This window comes from Phocoena sinus, chromosome 18 (assembly GCF_008692025.1).
Source record: "Phocoena sinus isolate mPhoSin1 chromosome 18, mPhoSin1.pri, whole genome shotgun sequence".
NCBI lineage: Eukaryota > Metazoa > Chordata > Mammalia > Artiodactyla > Phocoenidae > Phocoena > Phocoena sinus.
In genome coordinates this window covers 20886349-20909670 of record NC_045780.1, presented here as the reverse complement: position 1 = coordinate 20909670, position 23322 = coordinate 20886349, and the positions used below count along the sequence as shown (strand labels likewise).

At 40.2% G+C, this 23322-nt stretch overlaps 1 protein-coding gene across 1 annotated transcript in view; it reads right to left on the bottom strand.

Moving 5' to 3' along the window:
- CPB2 (carboxypeptidase B2) overlaps nt 1-23063 on the bottom strand; it is a 39794-nt gene extending 16731 nt beyond the window's left edge. The window contains exons 1-6 of the mRNA XM_032610935.1: nt 21631-23063; nt 9555-9630; nt 7817-7941; nt 6173-6281; nt 2718-2819; nt 300-404 (exon numbers count right to left, since the gene is read on the bottom strand). Of these exons, the coding sequence (XP_032466826.1) occupies nt 300-404; nt 2718-2819; nt 6173-6281; nt 7817-7941; nt 9555-9630; nt 21631-21704 (591 nt within the window). The 5' untranslated portion in view covers nt 21705-23063. The remainder of the gene's footprint in view (nt 1-299; nt 405-2717; nt 2820-6172; nt 6282-7816; nt 7942-9554; nt 9631-21630) is intronic.
- Nucleotides 23064-23322: the final 259 nt, after the last annotated feature.

Genomic DNA, 23322 nt, shown 5'->3' with positions numbered 1-23322 from the left:
TTCTTAATTATGTTCCAGTGTTTAGCACCAGCCAGAAATGCAGAAAGGATAAGACAGACAATCTTTAGTGTAATTTAAATGCTTAAAGTCTTGGTTCTCAAACTTGATATGCATAAAAGTCACCTGAGAAGATTGTGAAGATTGTAGATACCCAAGTCTCACCTCCAGACATTTTAAGTCACGAATTCTAGGATGTGACCTGGGAAAATGCATCTAATAAACAGGCCAGATGATTCTGACGCAAGTGGTCTTAGGCCACATATCGGGAAACTCTGGCTTAAGAGAATGTGAATACTTACAGAGGCTATGAACCACAAGCAGAAAGCAGGGGAGATCCACTCTCTGGCATGGATTCCACAGTCAATCCACATGGCACTTTTGGCCCTTTGTTCTTTCCTAGAAACCTGCACAGAGAAAATCAAAAAACAGTAATAAGACGCTTCAGGATAATAACTTCCATATATATAGTGCTTCTACTTAATCCTTTTAGCAAATCTATGAAATACGTATTATTCTCTGCATGCCTTTGAGAATTCTCAAGGGAAATTAAAAGCTGGTGTAATTTAAGGATAGTAGCTAAGGTCACATAGCTGGTGAGGGTTGGGACTGAGGTCTGAAGCCAGGACTCGATTTAAAACTCTTTTTTCTTTAACTTTTATTTTTTTTAATGTTTAAAATTTTTTATTGAAGTTGATTTAGTCTTGTGTAAAGCTCTTTTTATTCCCTCACAATCCCCTTGCGATACCAGAGCTGCATGAGGTGGGTGTAGAAGTAGACAGCAGAGAACTAGTGTTTCAGGCCATACCTTCACACTCTAGTTAGAATTAAGTGGTTATGTGTTGGGTACACAGCTTTCTGTGGGAGGGGTGGGACAGAGAAAGGCTTGGGAGAGGAAAGCCAGTGGTCCAAGATAAACTTGGATTCCCTCACCATTTTCCCCGGGTGCACACTCTTAATGTCTAGATTATTTCCCTATGTCACCCCAAAATAAGCACACATCTAGCTTCACGCCAATTTATTACCACCAGGTCTGGGGACAGGGGCCTCATTTTGATTTACCATCTGGGGGACTAGCGGAGCTGCCAGCTTTCTGGAATAAGGACTCCCCACCTTTCCTCCATGATAGGCTTTGATGTCTTCAGAAGAATTCTCAAAAACGCCTCCAAACAAAATGAATCATAATTCATTTGCTTTTAAATATTAGTTAGACACACATGTTAGAGTATGGAGGGAAGGGAGAAGAGTGCTGCAAACTCAAACAAATATGTGGGGTTGGAATTCCAAAACAAGAAAAAGAGAGAGTTCGATTTTTAAACTGCCATCTACGCCACTCAGGGAGGTTCTTCTTAACTAACCCGGGGCTCGTGATATCCAATAAGAAGGCAAGTGAGAAAGTCAAATGGCTTTGGCCACAAAGGGTCAAATTGTACAAAGAGGAGAACTACCCAGCTGATTTAATCCATTCAGTGTAAAAGAAATCCTGAGTTGTCTGCACTAGTTGCCTTACTCGACCTTCTGTTTGTGCTGAGCAAATTCTCTTGGTTAGGGTTAGGGTTTAAAACTCTTGGTGCCGGTCCTGACGCTGGGAAGATGGAGGAATCCCAGAGACTCACATGATGTGCACATCCTTGGTTGAGTACGATTGGGAGTAATGCATGCAGAAAGCATGGTTCTCCAACATGTACATTAGGTCCCAGAAACACAAGTTCCAAAGAGTACACACAACACGGCTGAAAGTAAATGTCATGGGTGGGTAGGCCATGATTACGTGGATCCAGTCTGGTTGACCAACTCGGCTGCCAAGAGGACCCAATTTTCCTATGTCTGCCTTGAGTGTGCACTGCAAGTTCTTGTCAGAACAGATGAAAACCCAGAAATCCTGAGTCAAAATCTTATCTTTGGATGATCGAAGAGGCCCACCTATCACAATTTAGATAATGTTGGGAAACTATGTATAAATTAAATGTTCCTAAATCGGATGTATTTTTCCAATGATTAAATTGTTTTCCAGAGCTTCTTTTTCATTTATTTTTATTTTTTTTCTTCGGGGGAAAGAGTGGTTAAAAAAACAGAACTGCTGAATTAGAAATTAACAGGCAGGAATTAGTTTAGTTTCACGGCTCCCAATATTCTTCCTGTGGCCACATTCACTGACTTTACTAAGGCCAATTTATTCAACTGAAAATAAAGAACCAGACAGGTGGTGACTGAAGCAAAAGCTATCATATCAGCCCTGCTGCCCCAAATCCCAGCATTGCCCTGGTTCCTATCCTTTCCTAAGTTTCGCTGTTCAACTCTTTCTTTGGTTCTAAAAACTGTATCAATGTCAATATTTGTTCAATCACAGATTCCCCTACTCTTTTTTTTTTTTTTGCCTAAGTCAGTTAGTCAGAGGTGGTGGTGTTAATAAAACAGGATTTGAAATTTAATCTAGACCACTCCCCTCATTTTATGAAGGTAGGCATTAAAGCCCAGGAAGGTTAAATGGCTTATCTATGTCACAGAGTTGATACTGTTAGACCAACACTACATTAGTAAAGGAAAAAAATTTAAAGGTAATAACCAATCCCTAAATAGCTGGATATTAAAGTTGAGGAACACTTATAACACACATATTTCCAGAACTCAAAAAAAAAAATCCAAGTAATAACAAGCACTGCTGGAGAATTAACACATCCCCCAAAGTTGAAAGGTCAACGACTCTTCCCACAACATACCTTTAAAACATAAAGTGGGTACTTCTCGTATGAGGATCCAATGTGGATTTTTTCAACCATATCAGGATACCACTCAGTCATAACTTCTATCCAAGAATAGATCTATCAGAGCAGAAACCAGCAGTCACAGAGCAAGTTCAAAGCATTTTCCTGACAAAGGAAACAGACCACTTCTTCGAGGAAGGGCAATCCCTCGAAAACACTTGTATGTGGAGAGAATGAGGGACTAAAACACTTGGGGTAGGGTGTTTCTTCTGCTGTTTAGAAAAATCAATAAAACTAAAGTTTTGAAAAATATCAAGGTTTAGGGAAAAAGTACTAAGAAACTTACAACAAATTAGGAAAAGATAATCTTCAAAGCAGCGCTCCTTAAGTTATTTTTAAAGGCTCATCACATTGAATCCCTGCCTCTGTGCATGAAATCCTCTTTACCATTCAAGAGTTCATTTCTATACGGAATTAAAAAAAAAATATCCACTTTTCAAGAGTAACCTAAGGAAGTCCTGGGCGCTGTCTTTGAACAGGATAAATCGAGGTGCCATTATTTCTTACTGAAGACCTGTGCACTTACAACAAAATCTGTGAAAGGATGAGAAGCAAAGGGGAAAACAATCTGGAGAAGAAAAATTTCTCTTCTACCCAGGGAAGGAGTTTGATTCTGGACCTCTCTCCTGGGTGGAAGTCTAGTGGTCTGTCATTCTGTCAAGATTATAATAGAAAGAAAAAACAAAAATGTCTGGGTCTGATTTTAGGCTAGTGCCCACCTGAAAGCAGGCATTGAATGATGGAGCCTGGCCACGTTTAATGTAGACTAACTTCTCAGGAGCGAGTTTTAAACTTTTACACCTTCTGCAGTGGGAATGACCAACCCAATGGCCTTATCTCTGGGAACTTTTCTAGAGGTAATTTCAAATAGCAATCCTAGCTGATGGGAATGTGAGCACCGTTTGCCCTTGGATCCTCTTAGAGGAACATAACTAGGGTGAGTGGTATGTGGGAGTGGTTGCCTTGTGCCAAGAGTTCAGATGCTCCTGGAAGGCCTACCTGCTGCCAAGTACCTGTGCTGTCAGTGTCTGAGGTGCCGGAAATTTAACTATCAGGATTTCCTCATTGGGCCTCTGTTTACTGTGTTACTCCTCGAAGGCATGCATACACCTGAGAGAACTACTACATCAAACTATTTTGTGTTACAGCATTGATGGTTCAGTAGATTTCCTCCAACAGGGAGGCTGTATAATATAAAGGCAGCTTTACGGAAAACTTTATTCATTTCACAATCTGCGGTAATGATGGTCACATCCTTTGAATAACTCTCTTCTTTTGCCATTTAAGTGATGTTTTTCAGTCATTTGTTTTTCTCCCCTGCAGGGGATTACTTAAAATTTCCTAGTGAGAGTCAATGACAAAAGAAACCCCTCTTGCCCCTCAAGTGAACGTGTGGTGAGGACTGAAGGAGAGATCAGTGTTGAAGGGGAAGAAAGGACTTGGCAGAATTTCCAGGGAGCAAGATTGCCATGGTTCCTACAAACCTCTTAGAAAGGATTGGGCGTGGGAGCGAGGAGAGGTCCAAACTGTTTTCTGGAACGTCACTGTAATGAAATGAATTGTGTCCCCCCTCAAATTCATATGCTGAAGCCTTAACCTCCAGTACCTTAGAATGTAACTGCATTTGGAGATAGGGCCTTTAAAGAGGTAACTAAGTTGAAATGAGGCTGTTGATATGGACCCTAATCCAACCTGACTGGTGTTCTTATAAGAAGTGGAGATTAGAATGGACAGAGAGCCGCCAGGGATGTGCACACACAGAGAAATGGCCGTGTGAGGACACAGCAAGGAGGTAGCCATCTGCAGGTCAAGGAGAGAGGCCTCAGAAGAAACCAGCCCTGCTGACACCTTGACCTTGGACTTCCAGCCTCCAGAACTGTGAGACAGTGAAATTCTGTTGTTTAAGCCACTCAGTATATGTCACTTTGTTATGACCGACTAATACAGTGTACGGCAAACTAATACTTTTTTCCTCCCGTGTCTTTCCAACTCTTTCCTGGGGTGAGGGCAAGAAAAAAACAAGCCCTTTGAACAAAGTATTTAAAATCTACCAGAAAAAAAAATTTTTTTAATGTTCATATCCTTTATTTATTTATTTAGGCTACACCATGCGGCTTGTAGGATCTTAGTTCTGCAACCAGGGATTGAGTGTGGGTCCTCGGCAATGAAAGCACAGAGTCCTAACCACTGGACTGCCAGGGAATTCCCAGAAAAATGTTTTTAAATACCTCTGTATAAGGCATTCCACTCTTCCCACCAAACCCAACACAGCACTGACATAGTTAGGTTCTCCATTTGCAAATTGTGCCTACCCAGCCTCTCCACTCTGGACCTCAAGTTTGCTGATGCAGGGCTGATGTAGGAGGCTGGAGGGAGGTGGTCTAGGTGGAATAGACAGAGGCAAGGTAGGAGAGAGAAAGGAGAGGGTTGCAATTTTAAGATCCCCGTCAACCAGCCAGGTACCTCGATTCTAGAAGCACACTGAGTTCTGGTTTAACTAACTGGAAAAGAACAGATGCTTTTGAAGATCCAATAGAAAACTTTCTTATTACTTAAGCCTTAGATGTCTTAAAAATATGGCTATGGTTCTTAACAGTTTCTGGGCACCTAGCCAAAGATGATAAAAAATACCTGTATTAAGGAATATAGCAGCATACTCCTATGAAAGAATAGAAGGTATCAAGGGATTTGTACTACTTGGAGTATATTATATTGAAAAGAAAGTGCTCCAAGGGGCTCAGCTAACAAATATGGGGAAATCGCTCTTAGAGTATGATGTGAAAGCTTACTGAGGCCTATTGAACACTGATATCTTGCTTAGGTTCCCTCTAGAAAAATCGGGACCTATAAGTACTAACAGGAAAAAAAACCAATTTCTTAAATATTAAAACACAGGCATTATCAACATTATTATTATTACTATTATTACTTAAATAGGTTCTTTCTGAGAGGAATAAAATGCACTTAAATACTTTATTGTGTACTAAATATAAGTGAATAAATTCCTTTAATTCAGCGAGATAATACGGCGATTATTCCGTAAGAGTACAATTAGGATAATGGTCTAAGGAGACATGATTAATTGGACTGTTAATTTTTCTGTGGCAGTTTCAGTAAAAAGGCCCTATTTTTAATTTCCTGTTGTTCCTTAGAATGCAGTGTTACTCCTAACAGAGATACTCTTAGCTATGGACAAACGGGCTGCTTAGAGGCAATTTCCAAAATACGATGCAATCTTCCCAGGGAAGATATCTACAAAAGGATGAATTACTTCTGTATAATCAACCTCATTGTGATTTTTTTTTCCACCCTCTTCCACCAATTTTGATTCTCTAATAATTTCCCATGGCTGAAATGGCAAAGCTCGTTAAACGAAAATAGGAATTTTCAAGAGAAACGTGACAGCTTACCTCATTTAGTGAGTGATACTGTTCATAGTAGGAGGAGGAGGCCCGGGGGCTGATGCTGTCATTGGAAGTCTGCTGCCGGATAAGATCTTCCACGTTTTCCAACAAGACCCTGGGTTATGAAACAGGGCATGAGCTGGTTGCCAAAGAGGGCTCTGATTTTCCTGCATGGCCCATTGCAGGCACAACAGGTGAGCAAGGGGGAAAAGTCACTAAGAAATCTAACAAGCACAAGGTAAAAACACCGCCAGCTAACATTATGATGAGCTGAAATACACAAGCCCTCTGGGTAGAGCCTCATGGGCATTGGAGGGATAGTGGCTCCTATGGGGTATGTTTTCAGGGCCTCCAAAATCTCACCCCTTCTCCAACATTATGAACATTTCTCGACTGTGACTCATTAGTGTGTTTTATGTGAACATACAGGTTAATGGACAATGTTCTTCAATCCAGAGGAACAATGTATTATTCTGTTTTCAGTTAAGGACCGAGGAGAAGCAGAAAGCCTTCTCTTTTTATTTTTCCCTGTGAGTCGCTGACCTACACCAGATGCATGTATAGGTATATATATGCATGTATAGGTTCTGCATGGCCAAAGTTGGTCAAATCTCTAGAGAAATAAGAGCACAGGAACAGGGAAGGTACAGGAAGGTGATCTCATTTAATTTCTCTTGCAAAGGATCACACAGTTAACTAGGCACAAACATCTTAATTAAGACAGACTGAAGCCATTCTGTTACCTGGGATGAACAATTGAAAGTTAGCAGTCATTCTAATAAAGCTTTCTTTACGTTTACTTAGGTCAGGGGGTAAAAGCCAAGCCTTTGACATCAGAAAGGTCTGAGTATGACTCCTAGCTCTGCCACGTTCCAGCTGGCTGACCTTGAGAAATTCCTTTGAAAATTTTTTTCATACACACAAGGAGGATAGTATTTACCTCACAGGATTAAATAAGGATTAAATGATACAATGTATAGAAAGGCTCAGCACCTTTCCAGGAAGGCAGAAAACACCAATAACATATTATTAATAATAATCATAGTGTATTATCCAAAGGTTGCCCATTGATACACAGAAGAGAGCACGGCCTCCAGGAAGTGACAGGGCAGCAGAGGGACACTGGCACTTGGGCAATGGATACAGAAAGGAGATGTGGACAGGAGACTCCAAAAGGAAGAAGGCGTGGACTCTGAACAGAAATCATACCTAATGCAAATTTTAGTTTAGGGCCAGACATTACAGAATGTTCACTGACCTTGTGAAGGAAGCAAAATCTCCTTCAGCAGCTGCTTTTTCAAGAGATACCACAAAGCCTACTAAAGTGAATGACAATTTTGCTCCCCGCGTCCAGGCACAGAGTAGAGGAACTATAAGAAGGAAGCAACTGGGAGGAATGGTAAGAGGCTCCTCAGATCGTTGAGTCTCACAGTGCTTTGCAGATAAGGGACCAAGGTCATGAGAGGTAAACCACTTGTCCAGGGTCACAGAGCTAGCCCCTTGGGCTTCATCACCAATCCGTTCCAGAGATTTCCATGTTGCCATGTTTAATGTAAGTATTTTTCCAGGAAGCAATGACACCATCCACTAGTAAAATGCATCATAGGTGCTTAGAATAGCTGCTCAGTAAATATGGAATCATGCCTCTACCTGAACGGAATTCTGCTCTCATTTAAATGGGCTTTCACGTTGCTTACATCAGACGCATTCACAAAAAAATGGACTTCTTTGCTCTTTGTAATAAATTCAGCTGTTACTGGCTGCCAGAGGACAATCTGCAGTTTCAAGGGGGAAAATTGATAAAAACAAAGACAGTTTTTCACATCATTCTCGTCTGTAGCTAAAGCCATAAAAGGGTTTTTATAAGGGAAATAAAAAAGACATTCCTGGTGACTGGTCCCCATTTACACAGGTGGTAGTGTAAGCATTTATTTTACAGGGGGCTAGTTTTATTCTTTTCTGTAACCCCAGCAGCTAAAGAGGGCCTGGAACTTACTAGGTACTCAATAAATATTTGGCGAGGCAATGAACTAATGAATGAATTCCTGAATGAATATATTTATGGCCCAACTGTAGAACTGGATGTGTATGTCACATGTTTAAAGAGAAATGAAAGTCTGTCTAGAAAGCTGATGAAATGTTGCTTTTCTTTAATAAAAATTCCATATCCTTGATACTATTATGCCTTTTCTTTAATCTAATTGCCTTTGGGAAATGTCTTCCCATACATAATATTTACTTTTTTTTTTCTATTTTACTGGGCTTTTTTAAAGCACTTTCACACGCATTGCCTTTGATCATTATAACAACATTTTGCCATAAACCAAGCAGGTGTTATTATTTTCATTGTTCAGATAAAGAAATTAAGGCTCGAAGCTAAGTCGCCTAAAATCACACACCAAGAAGTGGCAGAACCAGATCTAAGTCCTGAATCTCAGATGCTTCCTCTGGCAGTATTTCCTCTGTCCACGGTGTGGTGGCTGTGAGGACGCGCCGGGCAGCTCTTCTGTTGGGAGGGGCTTAGTTCACTAACCTTCCCCACCGTTGTCCCTCTTGATTCTCCCCTGGCTTCTCCAGGGCTGCAGCCAGCCAGTGACAGAGCACTGTGGGTGTATTATTGCAGCCCCGTTCCTGCTAGATTATGGTCTCCTCTTACAGATGTCTTTGGCTTAAGGATTTATCGTGGTCCAGGCAAACCTTCATTGGGACTGCCCTGTGGTCTAGAGGTTGTCCACACACAACCCTCCTTTCTGCACACATGTCAGAGCTGCTTGATGGTCTGGGGGTACTCCCTGCCACCTCCAGCTCCCTCCTCTTCATCCTTCACAAGCAGCCCCCATAACAAGTCTCACATATCTCTAATATAGTTTTGACCTCTGCTTCTCAGAGAGCCCTAACCCAACAACCATGGAGCCATCAATATTCTATCAGGATATTTTGTAATGTATCAGTTTTCTATTTTCTGGGGAGTTGAGTCCCAGGCATGAAAATTTTAATAAATTTTCCTTTGTGTTTTTGATGCTTACACCTTGGTTAAGTATTATCGCTTTTTAAACAAAGATCTATTGGATTTCTGTTACTGTAGCATCTTTGTAAGTACCCCCCCCCCTTTTATTCTTCGGTGCTGAAACCCAGGAATGAACCAGTAAGTTCACACTTTCAATGCCTAGGTACTGTCATGTAATTTGCTGAAAAGCCAATAGCATAAATGAAGAAAGTTTGATTTAGGGAACCAGTAAAATCATGTGATTATGGGAAGGAGGAGAAGGGTACAAGGAGAGGGGTTTATACCAGCTGTATATAAGTCAGACGACATATAGGAGAGAACATGGTACACCAGACTTGTATAAAATATAAACAATAAGAAGATAAATGAGGGGGAAGTTACCTCGTATCTTGTAGTAGTATTCTGCAGAATTTGAACTTGCCTGGAGGTTCTAGGAAGAGCAGATAAAACCTGGCCACTGGGGGAAGAAATAAAACAGGAGTTTGATCTTAAACAAAAAGTGAAAATAAGATAAATTATATTGGGAGGGGCTCCTAGGAAACTGTAAAAAGGAAACAAAATGTTGAAAGAAAAGAGGATCTCACCACAGATTTTAAAATAACCTTAGATTTTGCTTCCAGTCAAGATGGAGAAACAGGGACCAAGTTTACCCTCCTGCTTGAAACAAATAAAACACTGGACAATGTATATAAAACAATGTCACTCAAGAAATTGAATATCTGTAATATGACGAAACACTGTATCCTGGATTGGGTCTTGGAACAGAATCGTGGAAAAACTGGTGTCATCTATAGAAAGCCTGCAGTTTTGTTAAGAGTAGTGTACCAATGTTGGTTTCTTAGTTTTGACAAATATACCATGATAATATAAAATGCTAACAACGGGTGAAACTGGGTGCACGGTATAGAGAAACTCTCTGTAATATCTTTGCAACTTTTCTGTAAATCTAAAAATACTTCAAATAAAATTTTATTTAAAAAATAAAACAAAATCATGTACTGAGAACTCCAGAAGCACAAAAGGTTATGATAATTTCTGCTTGTCATTATGAGCAAAGGCTTCATGGAAGAGGTAACTGGGTAAGTAAGCAGTGTAATGGCAGACTGGCAGGAGACAAAAGGGCACTGTTGGGGAAACGGCAAGCCGTTTATTTTTGCCAAGTGTAGGATTTAGGTATTTAGGGCAAGAGAAGAATGGTAGCCAAACAGAAGTGAGTTTGGAAAGTTATGTTAGTTCTCCCCTAGAGAAGTTTTCCAATGCATGCTGAGAAATTTGGCCTTTATCTAGCAGGCAATTAGGAGTTAAGAAAGTCACATCATTTGACTTGTGATTTACAAGAATAATTTTGATGCCAGCGTGGAGGATGGTTTATTTTGGAAAGCCTGATCAAAAGATTCTAAACTCTGGAAATAAGCCTATGGAGACTTGATTATCAAAAAAGAGAAAGAGGAGCTCCCAGAAACAATAGATTCAGAGATTTGGTGCCAATCATTGGTACAGTTAAGTGTAAACTATTCAACTAGTGATAAATGACATATGTCCAAGGATATGTATCACAAGATGATTCATAGTAACAATAACTGGGAACCACATGAGCGCTTGTCAGTAACAGAATTGTTGAATGTTGGTGATGTCTCCACATTCTAGAATGTTTTGTAGCCATTATAAAGAAAGAGTTAGTTAAAATAGTTAACTTGGGGGAGATTTATGTGAGGCATTAAGAGAAAGAAGCAAGAAGTGAGTGGAGAATTGTAAGAAATATTATCCCATTTTTGTAAAAAAATAAGTTAGAAAGAAAAAGGAAACTTATAAGTGTTAAAAGCAGGAGAAAAGAGCTTCATCCATGAGAGAGCAGACAGCAGAAGCAAGAAGAACTACAATCCTGCAGCCTGTGGAACAAAAACCACATTCACAGAAAGATAGACAAGATGAAAAAGCAGAGGGCTATGGACCAGAGGGAGGAACAAGATAAAACCCCAGAAAAACAACTAAATGAAGTGGAGACAGGCAACCTTCCAGAAAAAGAATTCAGAATAATGATAGGGAAGATGATCCAGGACCTCAGAAAAAGAATGGAGGCAAAGATCGAGGAGATGCAAGATATGTTTAACAAAGACCTAGAAGAATTAAAGAACAAACAAACAGAGATGAATACAATAACTGAAACGAAAAATACACTAGAAGGAATCAATAGCAGAATAACTGAGGAAGAAGAACGGATAAGTGACCTGGAGGACAGAGTGGTGGAATTCACTGCTGTGGAACAGAATAAAGAAAAAAGAATGAAAAGAAATAAAGACAGCCTAAGAGTCCTCTGGGACAACATTAAACACAACAACATTCGTATTATAGGGGTCCCAGAAGGAGAAGAGAGAGAGAAAGGACCCAAGAAAACATTTGAAGAGATTATAGTTGAAAACTTCCCTAATATGGGAACGGAAATAACCACCCAAGTCCAAGAAGCACAGAGTCCCATACAGGATAAACCCAAGGAGAAACACTGAGACACATAGTAATCAAATTGGTAAAAACTAAAGACAAAGAAAAATTATTGAAAGCAGCAAGGGAAAAATGACAAATAACATACAAGGGAATTCCCATAACGTTCACAGCTGATTTCTCAGCAGAAACTCTACAAGCCAGAAAGGAGTGGCATGATATACTTAAAGTGACGAAAGGGAAGAACCTACAACCAAGATTACTCGACCCAGCAAGGATCTCACTCAGATTCGATGGAGAAATCAAAAGCTTTACAGACAAGCAAAAGCTAGGAGAATTCAGCACCACCAAACCAGCTCTACAACAAATGCTAAAGGAATTTCTCTAAGTGGGAAACACAAGAGAAGATAAGGACATACAAAAACAAACCCAAAACAATTAAGAAAATGGTAATAGGAACATACATATTGATAATTACCTTAAACGTGAATGGATTAAATGCTTCAACCAAAAGACACAGGCTTGTTGAATGGATACAAAAACAAGACCCATCTATATGCTGTCTACAAGAGACCCACTTCAGACCTAGGGACACATACAGACTGAAAGTGAGGGGATGTAAAAAGATATTCCATGCAAATGGAAATCAAAAGAAAGCTGGAGTAGCAATAATCATATCAGATAAAACAGACTTTAAAATAAAGAATGTTACAAGAGACAAGGAAGGACACTGCTTAATGATCAAGGGATCAATCCAAGAAGAAGATACAACAATGGTAAATATATATGCATCCAACATAGGAGCAACTCAATACATAAGGCAAATGCTAACAGCCATAAAAGGGGAAATCAACAGTAACACAATAATAGTAGGGGACTTTAACACCCCACTTACACCAGTGGACAGATCATCCAAACAGAAAATAAACAAGGAAACACAAGCTTTAAATGACACAATAGACCAGATAGATTTAATTGACATTTATAGGACATTCCATCCCAAAACAGAAGATTACACTTTCTTCTCAAGTACACATGGAATAGTCTCCAGGATAGATCACATCTTCGGTCACAAATCAAGCCTCAGAAAATTCAAGAAAATTGAAATTGTATCAAGCATCTTTTCTGACCACAACACTACGAGGTTAGAAATCAATTACAGGAAAAACTGTATAAAACACAAATACATGGAGGCTAAACAGTGTGCTACTAAATAACCAAGAGATCACTGAAGAAATCAAAGAAGAAGTTTACAAATACATAGAAACAAATGACAATGAAAACACGATGACTCAAAACCTATGGGACACAGCAAAAGCAGTTCTAAGAGGGAAGTTTATAGCAATTCAATCTCACCTCAAGAAACAAGAAAAATCTCAAATAAACAATCTACCCCACACTTGAAACAACTAAAGAAAGAAGAACAAAGAAAACCCAAAGTCAGTAGAAGGAAAGAAATCATAAAGATCAGAGCAGGGGCTTCCCTGGTGGTGCAGTGGTTGAGAGTCCGCCTGCCAATGCAGGGGACATGGGTTCGTGCCCCAGTCTGGGAAGATCCCACATGCCGCAGAGCGGCTGGGCCCATGAGCCATGGCCGCTGAGCCTGCGCGTACGGAGCCTGTTGCTCCGCAATGGGAGAGGCCACAACAGTGAGAGGCCCGCGTACCGAGAAAAAAAGATCAGAGCAGAAATAAATGAAATAGAAACAAAGAAAACAATAGCAAAGATCAATAAAACTAAAAGCTGCTTCTTTGAGAAGATAAACAAAATTGATAAACCCTTAGCCAGACTCATGAAGAAACAAAGGGAGAGGATGTAACTCAATAAAATTAGAAATGAAAAATGAGAAATCACAACTGACACTGCAGAAATACAAAGGATTATAAGAGACTACTACAAACAACTATATGCCAATAAAATGGACAACCGTGAAGAAATGGACAAATTCTTGGAAAGGTACTGTTTTCCAAGACTGAACCATGAAGAATTAGAAAATATAAACAGACCTAACATAAATAACAAAACTGAAACCATAATTTAAAATTTTCCAACAAACAAAAGTCCAGGACCAGATGGCTTCACAGGCAAATTCTATCAAACATTTAGAGAAGAGCTAACACCGATCGCTCTCAAATTCTTCCAGAAAATTGCTGAGGGAGAAACACCCCAAAATTCATTCTATGAAGCCACCATCACCCTGATACCAAAACCAGAAAAAGATATCACAAAAAAAGAAAATTATAGACCAATATCACTGATGAACAGAGATGCAAAAATCCTGAACAAAATACTAGCAAACAGAATCCAACAACACATTAGAAGGATCATACACTATCATCAAGGGGGATTTATCCCAGGGATGCAAGGATTCTTCAATATATGTAATAAACGCAAATCAATGCACACTAACAAATTAAGGAGTAAAAACCATGTGATCACCTCAATAGACGCAGAAAAAGCTTTTGAGAAAATTCAACACCCACTTACGATAAAAACTCTCCAGAAAATGGATATAGAGGGAACCTCCCTCAACATAATAAGGCCATATATGACAAACCCACAGCAAGCATCACACTCAATGGTGAAAAACTGAAAGCATTTCCACTAGGATCAGGAACAAGACAAGGATGTCCACTGTCACCCCTCCTGTTCAACATAGTTTTGGAAGTCCTAGCCACAGCCACAAAGGAGGCAAGAACATACAATGAAGAAAAGACAGCCTCTTCAATAAGTGGTGCTGGGAAAACTGGACAGCTACATGTAAAAGAATGAAATTAGAACACTACCTAACACCATACACAAAAGTAAACTCCAAAGGGATTAAATAAAGCCTTAAATGTAAGACCAGACAGTATAAAACTTTTAGAGGAAAACATAGGAATAACACTCTTTGACATAAAGGGCAGCAAGATCTTTTTTGACCCACCTCCTAGAGTAACAGAAATAAAAGCAAAAATAAACAAGTGGGACTTAATTAAATCTAAAACCTTTTGTACAGCAAAGGAAACAAGACAAAAAGACAGCCCTCAGAATGGGAGAGAGTATTTGCAAATGAAACAACAGGCAAAGGATTAATCTCCAAAATATACAAACAGCTCATGGAGCTCAATATCAAATAAACAAACTACCCAGTTAAAAAATGGGCAGAAGACCTAAATAGACATTTCAGCAAGGAAGACATACAGATGGCCAAGAGGCACATGAAAAGATGCTCAACATCACTAATTATTACAGAAATGTAAATCAAAACTACAATGAGGTATCACCTACACCAGTCAGAATGGTCATTATCAAAAAAGCTAGAAACAATAAATGCTGGAAAGGGTGTGGTGAAAAGGGAACCCTGCTGCACTGTTGGTGGGAATGTAAATTGATACAACCACTATGGAGAACAGTATGGAGGTTCCTTAAAAACTAAAAATAGAATTACCATATGACCCAGCAATCCCACTACTGGGCATATACCCCGAGAAAACCATAATTCAAAAAGAGTCATGTACCACAATGTTCATTGCAGCACTATTTACAATAACCAGGACATGGAAGCAACCTAAGTGTCCATCAACAGACGAATTGATAAAGAAGATGTGGCACATATATACAGTGGAATATTACTCAGACGTAAAAAGAAACGAAATTGAGTTATTTGTAGCGAGGTGGATGGACCTAGAGTCTGTCACACAGAGGGAAGTAAGTCAGAAAGAGAAAAACAAATACCATATGCTAACGCATATATATGGAATCTAAAAAGAAAAAAATGGTACTGATAAACCTAGTGGCAGGGCATAGAGGTAGGCATAGAGAATGGACTTGAGGACATGGGGTGGGAGGGCAAAGCTGGCGTGCAATGAGAGTAGCATCGACATATATACACTACCGAATGTAAAATAGCTGGCTGGTGGGAAGCAGCAGCACAGCACAGGGAGATGGGCTTGGTACTTTGCAATGACCTAGAGGGGTGGGATAGGGAGGATGGGAGGGAGGCTCAAGAGGGAGGGGATATGGGGACGTGTGTATGCATAGGGCTGATTCGCCTTGTTGTGCAACAGAAACTAACACGGTATTGTGAAGCAATTATACGCCAATAAAGATCTATTAAAAAAAAGGATAATCAACAAGGACCTGCTGTATAGCACAGGGAGCTCTGCTCAATATTATGTACCAACCTAAATGGGAAAAGAATTTGAAAAAGAATAGACGTGTGTATATGTATAACTGAATCACTTTGCTGTACACCTGAAACTAACACAGCATTGCTAATCAATTATACTCCAATATAAAATAAAAAGTTAAAAAAAAATACAGGCTGAATTTCAATTTCGCATAAAGGAAATTTTGTGTTGACTAGAAGATAAGATGCTTGGGCGTTTTTCATATGTATTAGAAGACAAGAAAGTAACAAAGTTAGTCAACAAAAGGGGAAAGAAAATGTAAAGGTAAAAAATGTGTTATCTAAACGGGTCTCTTTCTTAAGGAGAAAAAAAATTAAGGAAATGTAAATTAGGAAATGTGGAGGAGTAAAATTATGGGGATATAAATTTACCATAAAATATATTAATATGTCCAAGTTCAAACTGTGGTGAGCTGGACTCTTCCTATCTCAAGTTTGACAAAAGTGCCAACACAACAGAATCAAATAATGAGATGGGGTCAGTCAGAGGCTATGAAACCCAGGCATAGAAAAAACTGGTTTTAACCACACAGGCTAGTTGGGTTTTATCAACAGGTTGCTGCAAAGGCCCACAACAAAACCAGACTGAACCAGCGAGATCCTAGATAGAGGGCAAAATAGGCTAAAGGTCACCGCTTTCCTGAACTTGATTTATCTCTGTGTTTGTTTCAAAAGTACCTGGTGTTCGGCAGAGATGTTTTGCAGCTGTACTTTGAGAGATACACAACGGTCAACCGTCCCGAGCCGGCTCTGACTTGACCACAGGAACACACCTACGTAGATGAAACCTGGAGGTGTCAGAGAACGCGCTTTGCCATGCTTATATCTCCGCCCTAAGAGGGGATTTGTACTCTGCTGGCACAGTTTGTGCCGTGTGCGAAGGAGCATGGAAGACTGCGCATGCCTGGCTGCTCCTGGAAGTCTCCGCCCCCTTCCTCGAGCCCAGATGACCTCTCTGCCTCGTAACCCTTAAAGTTCCCTTACTGTCCTCCCTTCTGGGAGAAGATGCCTTTAGAGCTCGAGCTCCCCTTCTCCATTCTCTGGCCATTGAGTAAAAGCCTGTCTTGCTTGCACCAAACAGTTTCATCACTGGCAGCACAAACCTGAGCCGGAAAGAGCTCCCTGACCCAGCCAGGGGGGCTTCGGTTCAGCCGGGGCCCCAAGGGGGGGGTGTCTCACATCTCATTCGGTAACAAGATCACCTTATGTAGGGCTTACCATTTTTTCAAATCAGTTTCCTGGCTCCGTGCCCCCTTAAGTCAGAGAGAGGATGTGAAAAGTGGTCAGAGGGGAGACAGGGGGAGAATTTGTGAGTATATTTCTTTGCATCAAATTGTTGCGATTCTGTGAATCCCCACTCTCCCAAAGGGGATGAAGTTTGGGGATGTTACTTCCTTCAACTCAGCCTAGTGTGGGGGGAGGATGGGTGAGTCTAAGCATGTTCCCTCAAGTTTAACTGACACAAGCACCGGTGCCTGACTTGCTTCTGAGAAAGCTAAACCTGCATGGGCTGGCCTCCAGTTGACTAGATTAGCCATTAATATCAGAAGAAAAGGCACTTCACGTTATGTATTCGTTATGGCTCAGATGCCGTCCAATAGCGCCACCTAAAGGGGTGGAGAGCTCACAGCAGCAAGAACCTGGAGGTGAAGGCAAAATTCTTAGAATGAAAGATGGAGTCACAAGTGGCTACCTAGAAACAGCTGCCTCTATCCTGGTCTGCAGAATTTCCGAGCAAGGGAATCTCAGAAATCTCTAAGAACTTAAAACCCAAAAAAAGGACTAATGAGAAAAGGAGTCAGGTGTGTGTGTGTGTGTGTGTGTGGAGAGGGGTGAGGAGTTGTTTTCCTACAAAGATTGAGATATTTGAATAATGCCTTGGTTGGAGTAGACATTCTAGTTTCTGAATTGAGGTTTGCATTTCAACATGACCCAAGGACTACCAATTACTTAAGAGTGGGCTAAAAAGCCATAGAATTTTCTAACTTTCCATGCAAGGGCGGGGAAAGATTACTCTGTCACATAGAATATATTGGGGCAATGGGAGATGAAAAATAAAGGTGTGGGGTTTTTTTGTTTGTTTGTTTTAATTTTTATTGGAGTAAAGTTGATTTACAATGTTGTGTTAGTTTCAGGTTTACAGCAAAGTGAATCAGTTATATATATACATATATCCACTCTTTTTTAGATTCTTTTTCCATATAGGTCATTACAGAGTATTGAGTAGACTTCCTTGTGCTATACAGTAGGTCCTTATTAGTTATCTATTTTATATATAGTAGTGTGTGTATATGTCAATCCCAATTTCCCAATTTATCCCTCCCCCCTTCCCCCCCCACCATAAGTTTGTTTTCTATATCTGTATCTATTTCTGTTTTGTAAAGATGTGTTTTGATGATGACTCTGAAGGGATACAGTTACAGATGTAACCAATAACCATTTAGGAAAAAAAAAAGCTTGCACCAAAAATAAAGTTAAAAATACAAGCACAGTGAGATAACAGGTCACTTTACACAAAAAGTAAAACGAGGCTCAAGGAGGGCTCAAATTGTTCAAGACTGCATGACTCATAAGTAGCAGACCTAAGGTTTCAACTCAACTCTCCAGCTCCTGAGCTTTTAATACCTAGGCAACATTTCCTCTGCTGCTTCCCCTCTAAGAATATGATTATGGTCCTCAAGGTCTGTTCCCTGCTGTGGTTTACAGGGATGAGTCACACTCGCCATAGCTCTGAAAGATGATTTTTGAATTTAAAAAGCTGGTGAGATGGCTCTGAACAATGGAATATAGCCCAAGGCTGCAGTTTTGTTTTATGCATTACAGCATTTTAAAGCCACTAGTGCCCTGTTCTCTAAGATGAAAGTAATATATCAGTAGGAGCTAAGTCAAAGAGAACAAGCTGGTCTCCAGGTGGCAGACAGTATATGGAGTCAACAAAAGGAGCTCTTCCTGTGGTCTATTAATAATGCAAAAGCCTCCTCCACTCTCCTCCAACTCCTTTTCCTTCTTTTCATCCTATTTCATCTTCTTTCCAAATAAATAGCCTCAGCTGACCGGCCACACTTAGGTAATCAGAGCACAATGCAATTAATGACTGTTTACAAGATTCTTGCTAGTATTTTTTTACCCTTTATAGTGTTTGGCCTTTAAAATCAAGTGAACATGGAGACTTTTTTTTTTTTTTTGGCTGTCTTTCTCTTTGACAAATGGTATTTATGCCTTTAAAACTTTTTTTGTTTTCATTCCAGAACCTTTTACTGATGAGATTTATCAAAATGCAACTGCAGATGCGCCATTGATTGTCTGAACACAAAGTGCTATTAGAATGATCATGACAAGAAAACAGTATCAAAGAGCAGCTTTAAAAAAAGCCAGACCCTTAGCTCTTTTTAGGAGGGGTTATATTTTTTACCCCCAGAGATAATTCATCAAAGTCTGTCGCCCTGAATAAAATTAGAGTTTTCTTTTAGCTCTGGTAATAGGCAAGTCGTGGAAAAGCAATGCTCAGAAACATCTGGTAAAAAAAAAAAAAATATATATATATATATATATATATATATATATATATATATACTCTCAGAAAGAGAGTTTGTGATTTTATTTCTAGTGGAGGAATGGCACCCAGGAATCAGATACGCATCTGCCCACAGAGCTGCAGTTCCTCTTCCCCAGTACATGGGGACCATTACAATAGGTACAAAGTATTAAATATTTTCAACATTATTTGATTAAAATATAGTCATAGTCTCACCCCCTTCTTCAAGCATAGGTATCAATCAGACTTCAAAGTATACGCTGAAGCAAAAAATAGTAAGAAGAGCCACGCGTGAGGGAATTTTTCTCATTCATTTCTTACTATTTTCTTTATGTGTATTTCCTTTATTTGCCTAACGTGTAGTTCCACTGAACTGTTATAAGCTTATTCGTTTTGCAGCAACATGGTCAAGCTTTGGTATATCTTGCTAGTGGCTGTCTTATCAAGGAGTTTCGTTTACTATATGATGCAGATGGTGGTCTGTAGGTGAGCCTGCTAACCTCTGACACAGCCAGCTGTTATGATGCTCGTGCCAGGCTGCCGCTGAGGCCACCTTTAGACCTGCGGTAGTGAGGACCTTGAGACCGGACTTGCAGCCCCGGCCTCTCTTCCAGGCTACATTCCAGACTGCCTGTCTCTGCCAATTCACTGTGACTAAATCTGACCTCCCTTCAAACTGGCTCTCTTCCTAATTTCTATAATTTTTAGAGGCAATGCTGTGCAGTGAAAAGAGTAGAAATGAGGTGAAAATGGGGTTGAATACAAACTCAACATTTGTTGTTTGATTGGGAGCCAGTGTTATTCTCCCTGAGGCTTATTTTCCTCCTCTGTAAAGTGTCAGTAAAAAAGACTGGAGGATTGTGGGCACTTAACAGGTTAACATTTCTAAGTGCCTATCCCAGTGCCTGGGACAACACAGATGCTGAATAATCACTCACTTCCTCCCCTTTCCCTCTCTGGCAACGACACTGCCATTGCCTACAGTGTCCAGGTTGGACATGTTGAGAGCAGTTTTTCTCCTTCCCTCTCCTTTACCCTTAATTAAAGCCAACTGCCAAGTAATTGGATATTAGAACTAGCAAGAACCTTAGAAATCATAGCCATCTGATTTATTGACAATACATAGAGACATAAGTCACCAATTCTCCTAGCAATTTGTCTCCCACGTCAATTTCAGTAACAATCATTTGGTGATGAAATTTGTTACTTGATACTTGGAGATTATATTCAACAAAAAAGAATCAACCAACTCTTCTTAGTTTAGTAATGATAGGCAAACACAGCTTCCAACTCACAAGTCAAGCTTTTTTTTGTGGCCGCGCCGTGCAGCTTGTGGGATCTTAGTTCCCCGACTGGGGATCGAACTCGGGCCCTCAGCACTGAAAGTGCCGAGTCCTAACTACTGGACCGCCAGGAAATTCCCAAACTCTATTTTCCTAAATGCTGTCCTATGGCTCTTTATGACTCAGTTTCTTTGGCAGAGTTTTCCCTGCCCCTGGTATGTCCCTTCCCTCTTTGCCATTCACTGAGGAGAGGAATACATCTCAGAGACAACTGGAGGAGAAAAGGATCATAGAAAAAAAGAACAGGAATAAAAGATAATTCCAAAGGAAACAACATCAATTTTGAAAAGCCTAAAAGTTGACTAATGAATTACAATAATACATATAGCCTCAAAACTATTTACACCATGTTTTATATATGCTAGGGCATGAGTTTGTTTGTGTCCTGTCAAGTGGTTTATAGTAGAAAATCCTAAGGGATTCACCCTACCAAGCAAAATAAGAACTAGATATGTTCATGTGTGTGTTCTTTATAACACAACTATTCTTCCTTTCCTACTCCATGCTGAACACCCATGCACAACCCAAACCTCCTCTCTGATACCTTCATCCTCTTCTCCCTCCCATGTTCTATGTACAAGAAAAAAGTAAATTATCCATAGTCAATGCATAGTACATGTGAAGGCAAGAAAAACATAGATCATGTGAAGTGTTAAGGTGTAAATAATTACATATTTTAAAAAATCAAGAGTCTATTTCTTTAATTTTCATAGCTACTGAATATACATATCATCCAGAATTTTCTCAGTAATAAAACTAGAGCCAGAAAAGAAAAAAAGACCCTAGATCTAGTGAGATCCTTATTATACTGACATCTACAATTTGGAAGGGCAACATGGAAAGTTTCAGAAAGAGCTGACCTTCAGACTTGAATGTTCTGCTCCCCAGTCCAATGCACTGATTGGATTCCATGAGGGGCAAACAAGTGGGGGAAACGACCCACCACCATCTAGGATTCTAGCGGGTTACCTCTGAAATGCGAAGGCATGCTGCTCACAGAACAGGATGGTGGCCACGAGGACTCCAAAGCTATAAAGCTTCATCCCCACGGCGATTCGCTATAAAACAAAACTCTCTGAAGAGAAGGGTCCAGGTAGCTGATTACTTAAGAGCCTTCTTTGCACACTGGTTAAAATATAATGGCATGCCCACCCTCAAAAAGAAAGTATGATAAGAGTTGTTATTCTCATTGTAGACTATCTAGAAAATGTTTAACTCTTCAGGGAAGATGAGGCCAAGAATAAAAGGATAGTAATACAGTGGAAACGTGTCTTGTTTGTTGAAGAACCATTGCCATAGAGTATTGACCCATGGATCTCAGCCCATGCTGAGGGAGGTCTCCTGTGGAGTACTAACTCATTAGGTCTTCCGTTGCTTTTCTCTTTTTCAACATTTTCAACTTACATGAAGACATAAAAGGTGAGTTTTTCAAATTTATGGCTGAGAAGGAGAGCTTATATGGAGGATTATAGGATCTCCATTCAAAGAGAGTTTTCCTCGTCCATGTGGAATGATGGCTCCACACGTAAAAGAATAAGAATGCTATGTGTGGGGAGCTCTTCTGAGAAGTAAAAGAATCAGGTAGTTGTGAATCATGTTTATTTAGGGAAGGTCACCGTAACAGCCATAACACCATAACAGTCTGAATCAAAGCCTACCGTACGTCATTCTGAAGGTAGCACCATCTAACATTTTGTCTGGTGTGAGGCCACATCTAACCTCTGTAAGTGGAAGGACCCTGGTCCCCTTCCTACATTCCCACTGGTAAGTGCATTTGAATGCCCTTGAGGTCAGGGCAGGCAAATTTGCAAAATAAATCATCCTCCCTTCAGTGGACTTCTGAGAAGGAAAGGATTGAGAGTTCAGAGCTCTCTCTGGGATTCAAAGGTATTGAAACATATTTAATGGATCGAGGTGACCGCCACTGAAACGACTGGGTTGGCCAGAAAGCTTGTTCATGTTTTTCCATTCCATAACATCTTATGGAAAAACCCGAACGAGTTTTCTGGCCAACCCAATACATTTTATATAAGAAAGAAGGAGAAAAAAGAAAATACATGCGTTTCTGCTCATTTGTGGAGAAAGAAGCACAGGCGGGATAGACCAGAAATCAATGAGATGGGTTACCTCCAGCAGGTGAGTGAAAAACAGTGGGAATAAGAAGTGGGTAGAAGAGGGAATACGAACCAGGTAGAAGAGATGGGGGGAGGGACGTTTCTGCGAGTAAAACTTTTTGAATACCTCTGTATTTTAGAACCGTGTTAATTTTTCACATACTCAAAACAACCAGTCAAGTAAATAAAACGAATACAAACCAAACCAAATGAATGTAATTTTGTTTCAAATAAATAACATAACCACACTGAAGTGGAGAGGGGGAAAAACTAACCAAAGTGAACTTTTTTTTTTTTTTTTTTGCAATACACGGGCCTCTCACTGTTGTGGCCTCTCCCGTTGCGGAGCACAGGCTCCGGACGCGCAGGCCCAGTGGCCATGGCTCACGGGCCCAGCTGCTCCGCGGCACGTGGTAGCCTCCCGGACCGGGGCACGAACCCGCGTCCCCTGCATCGGCAGGCGGACTCTCAACCACTGCGCCACCAGGGAAGCCCCACAAGGCTTTTTTGATGGACAAACATTTTTGTTTCTCTTGGGTAGATATCT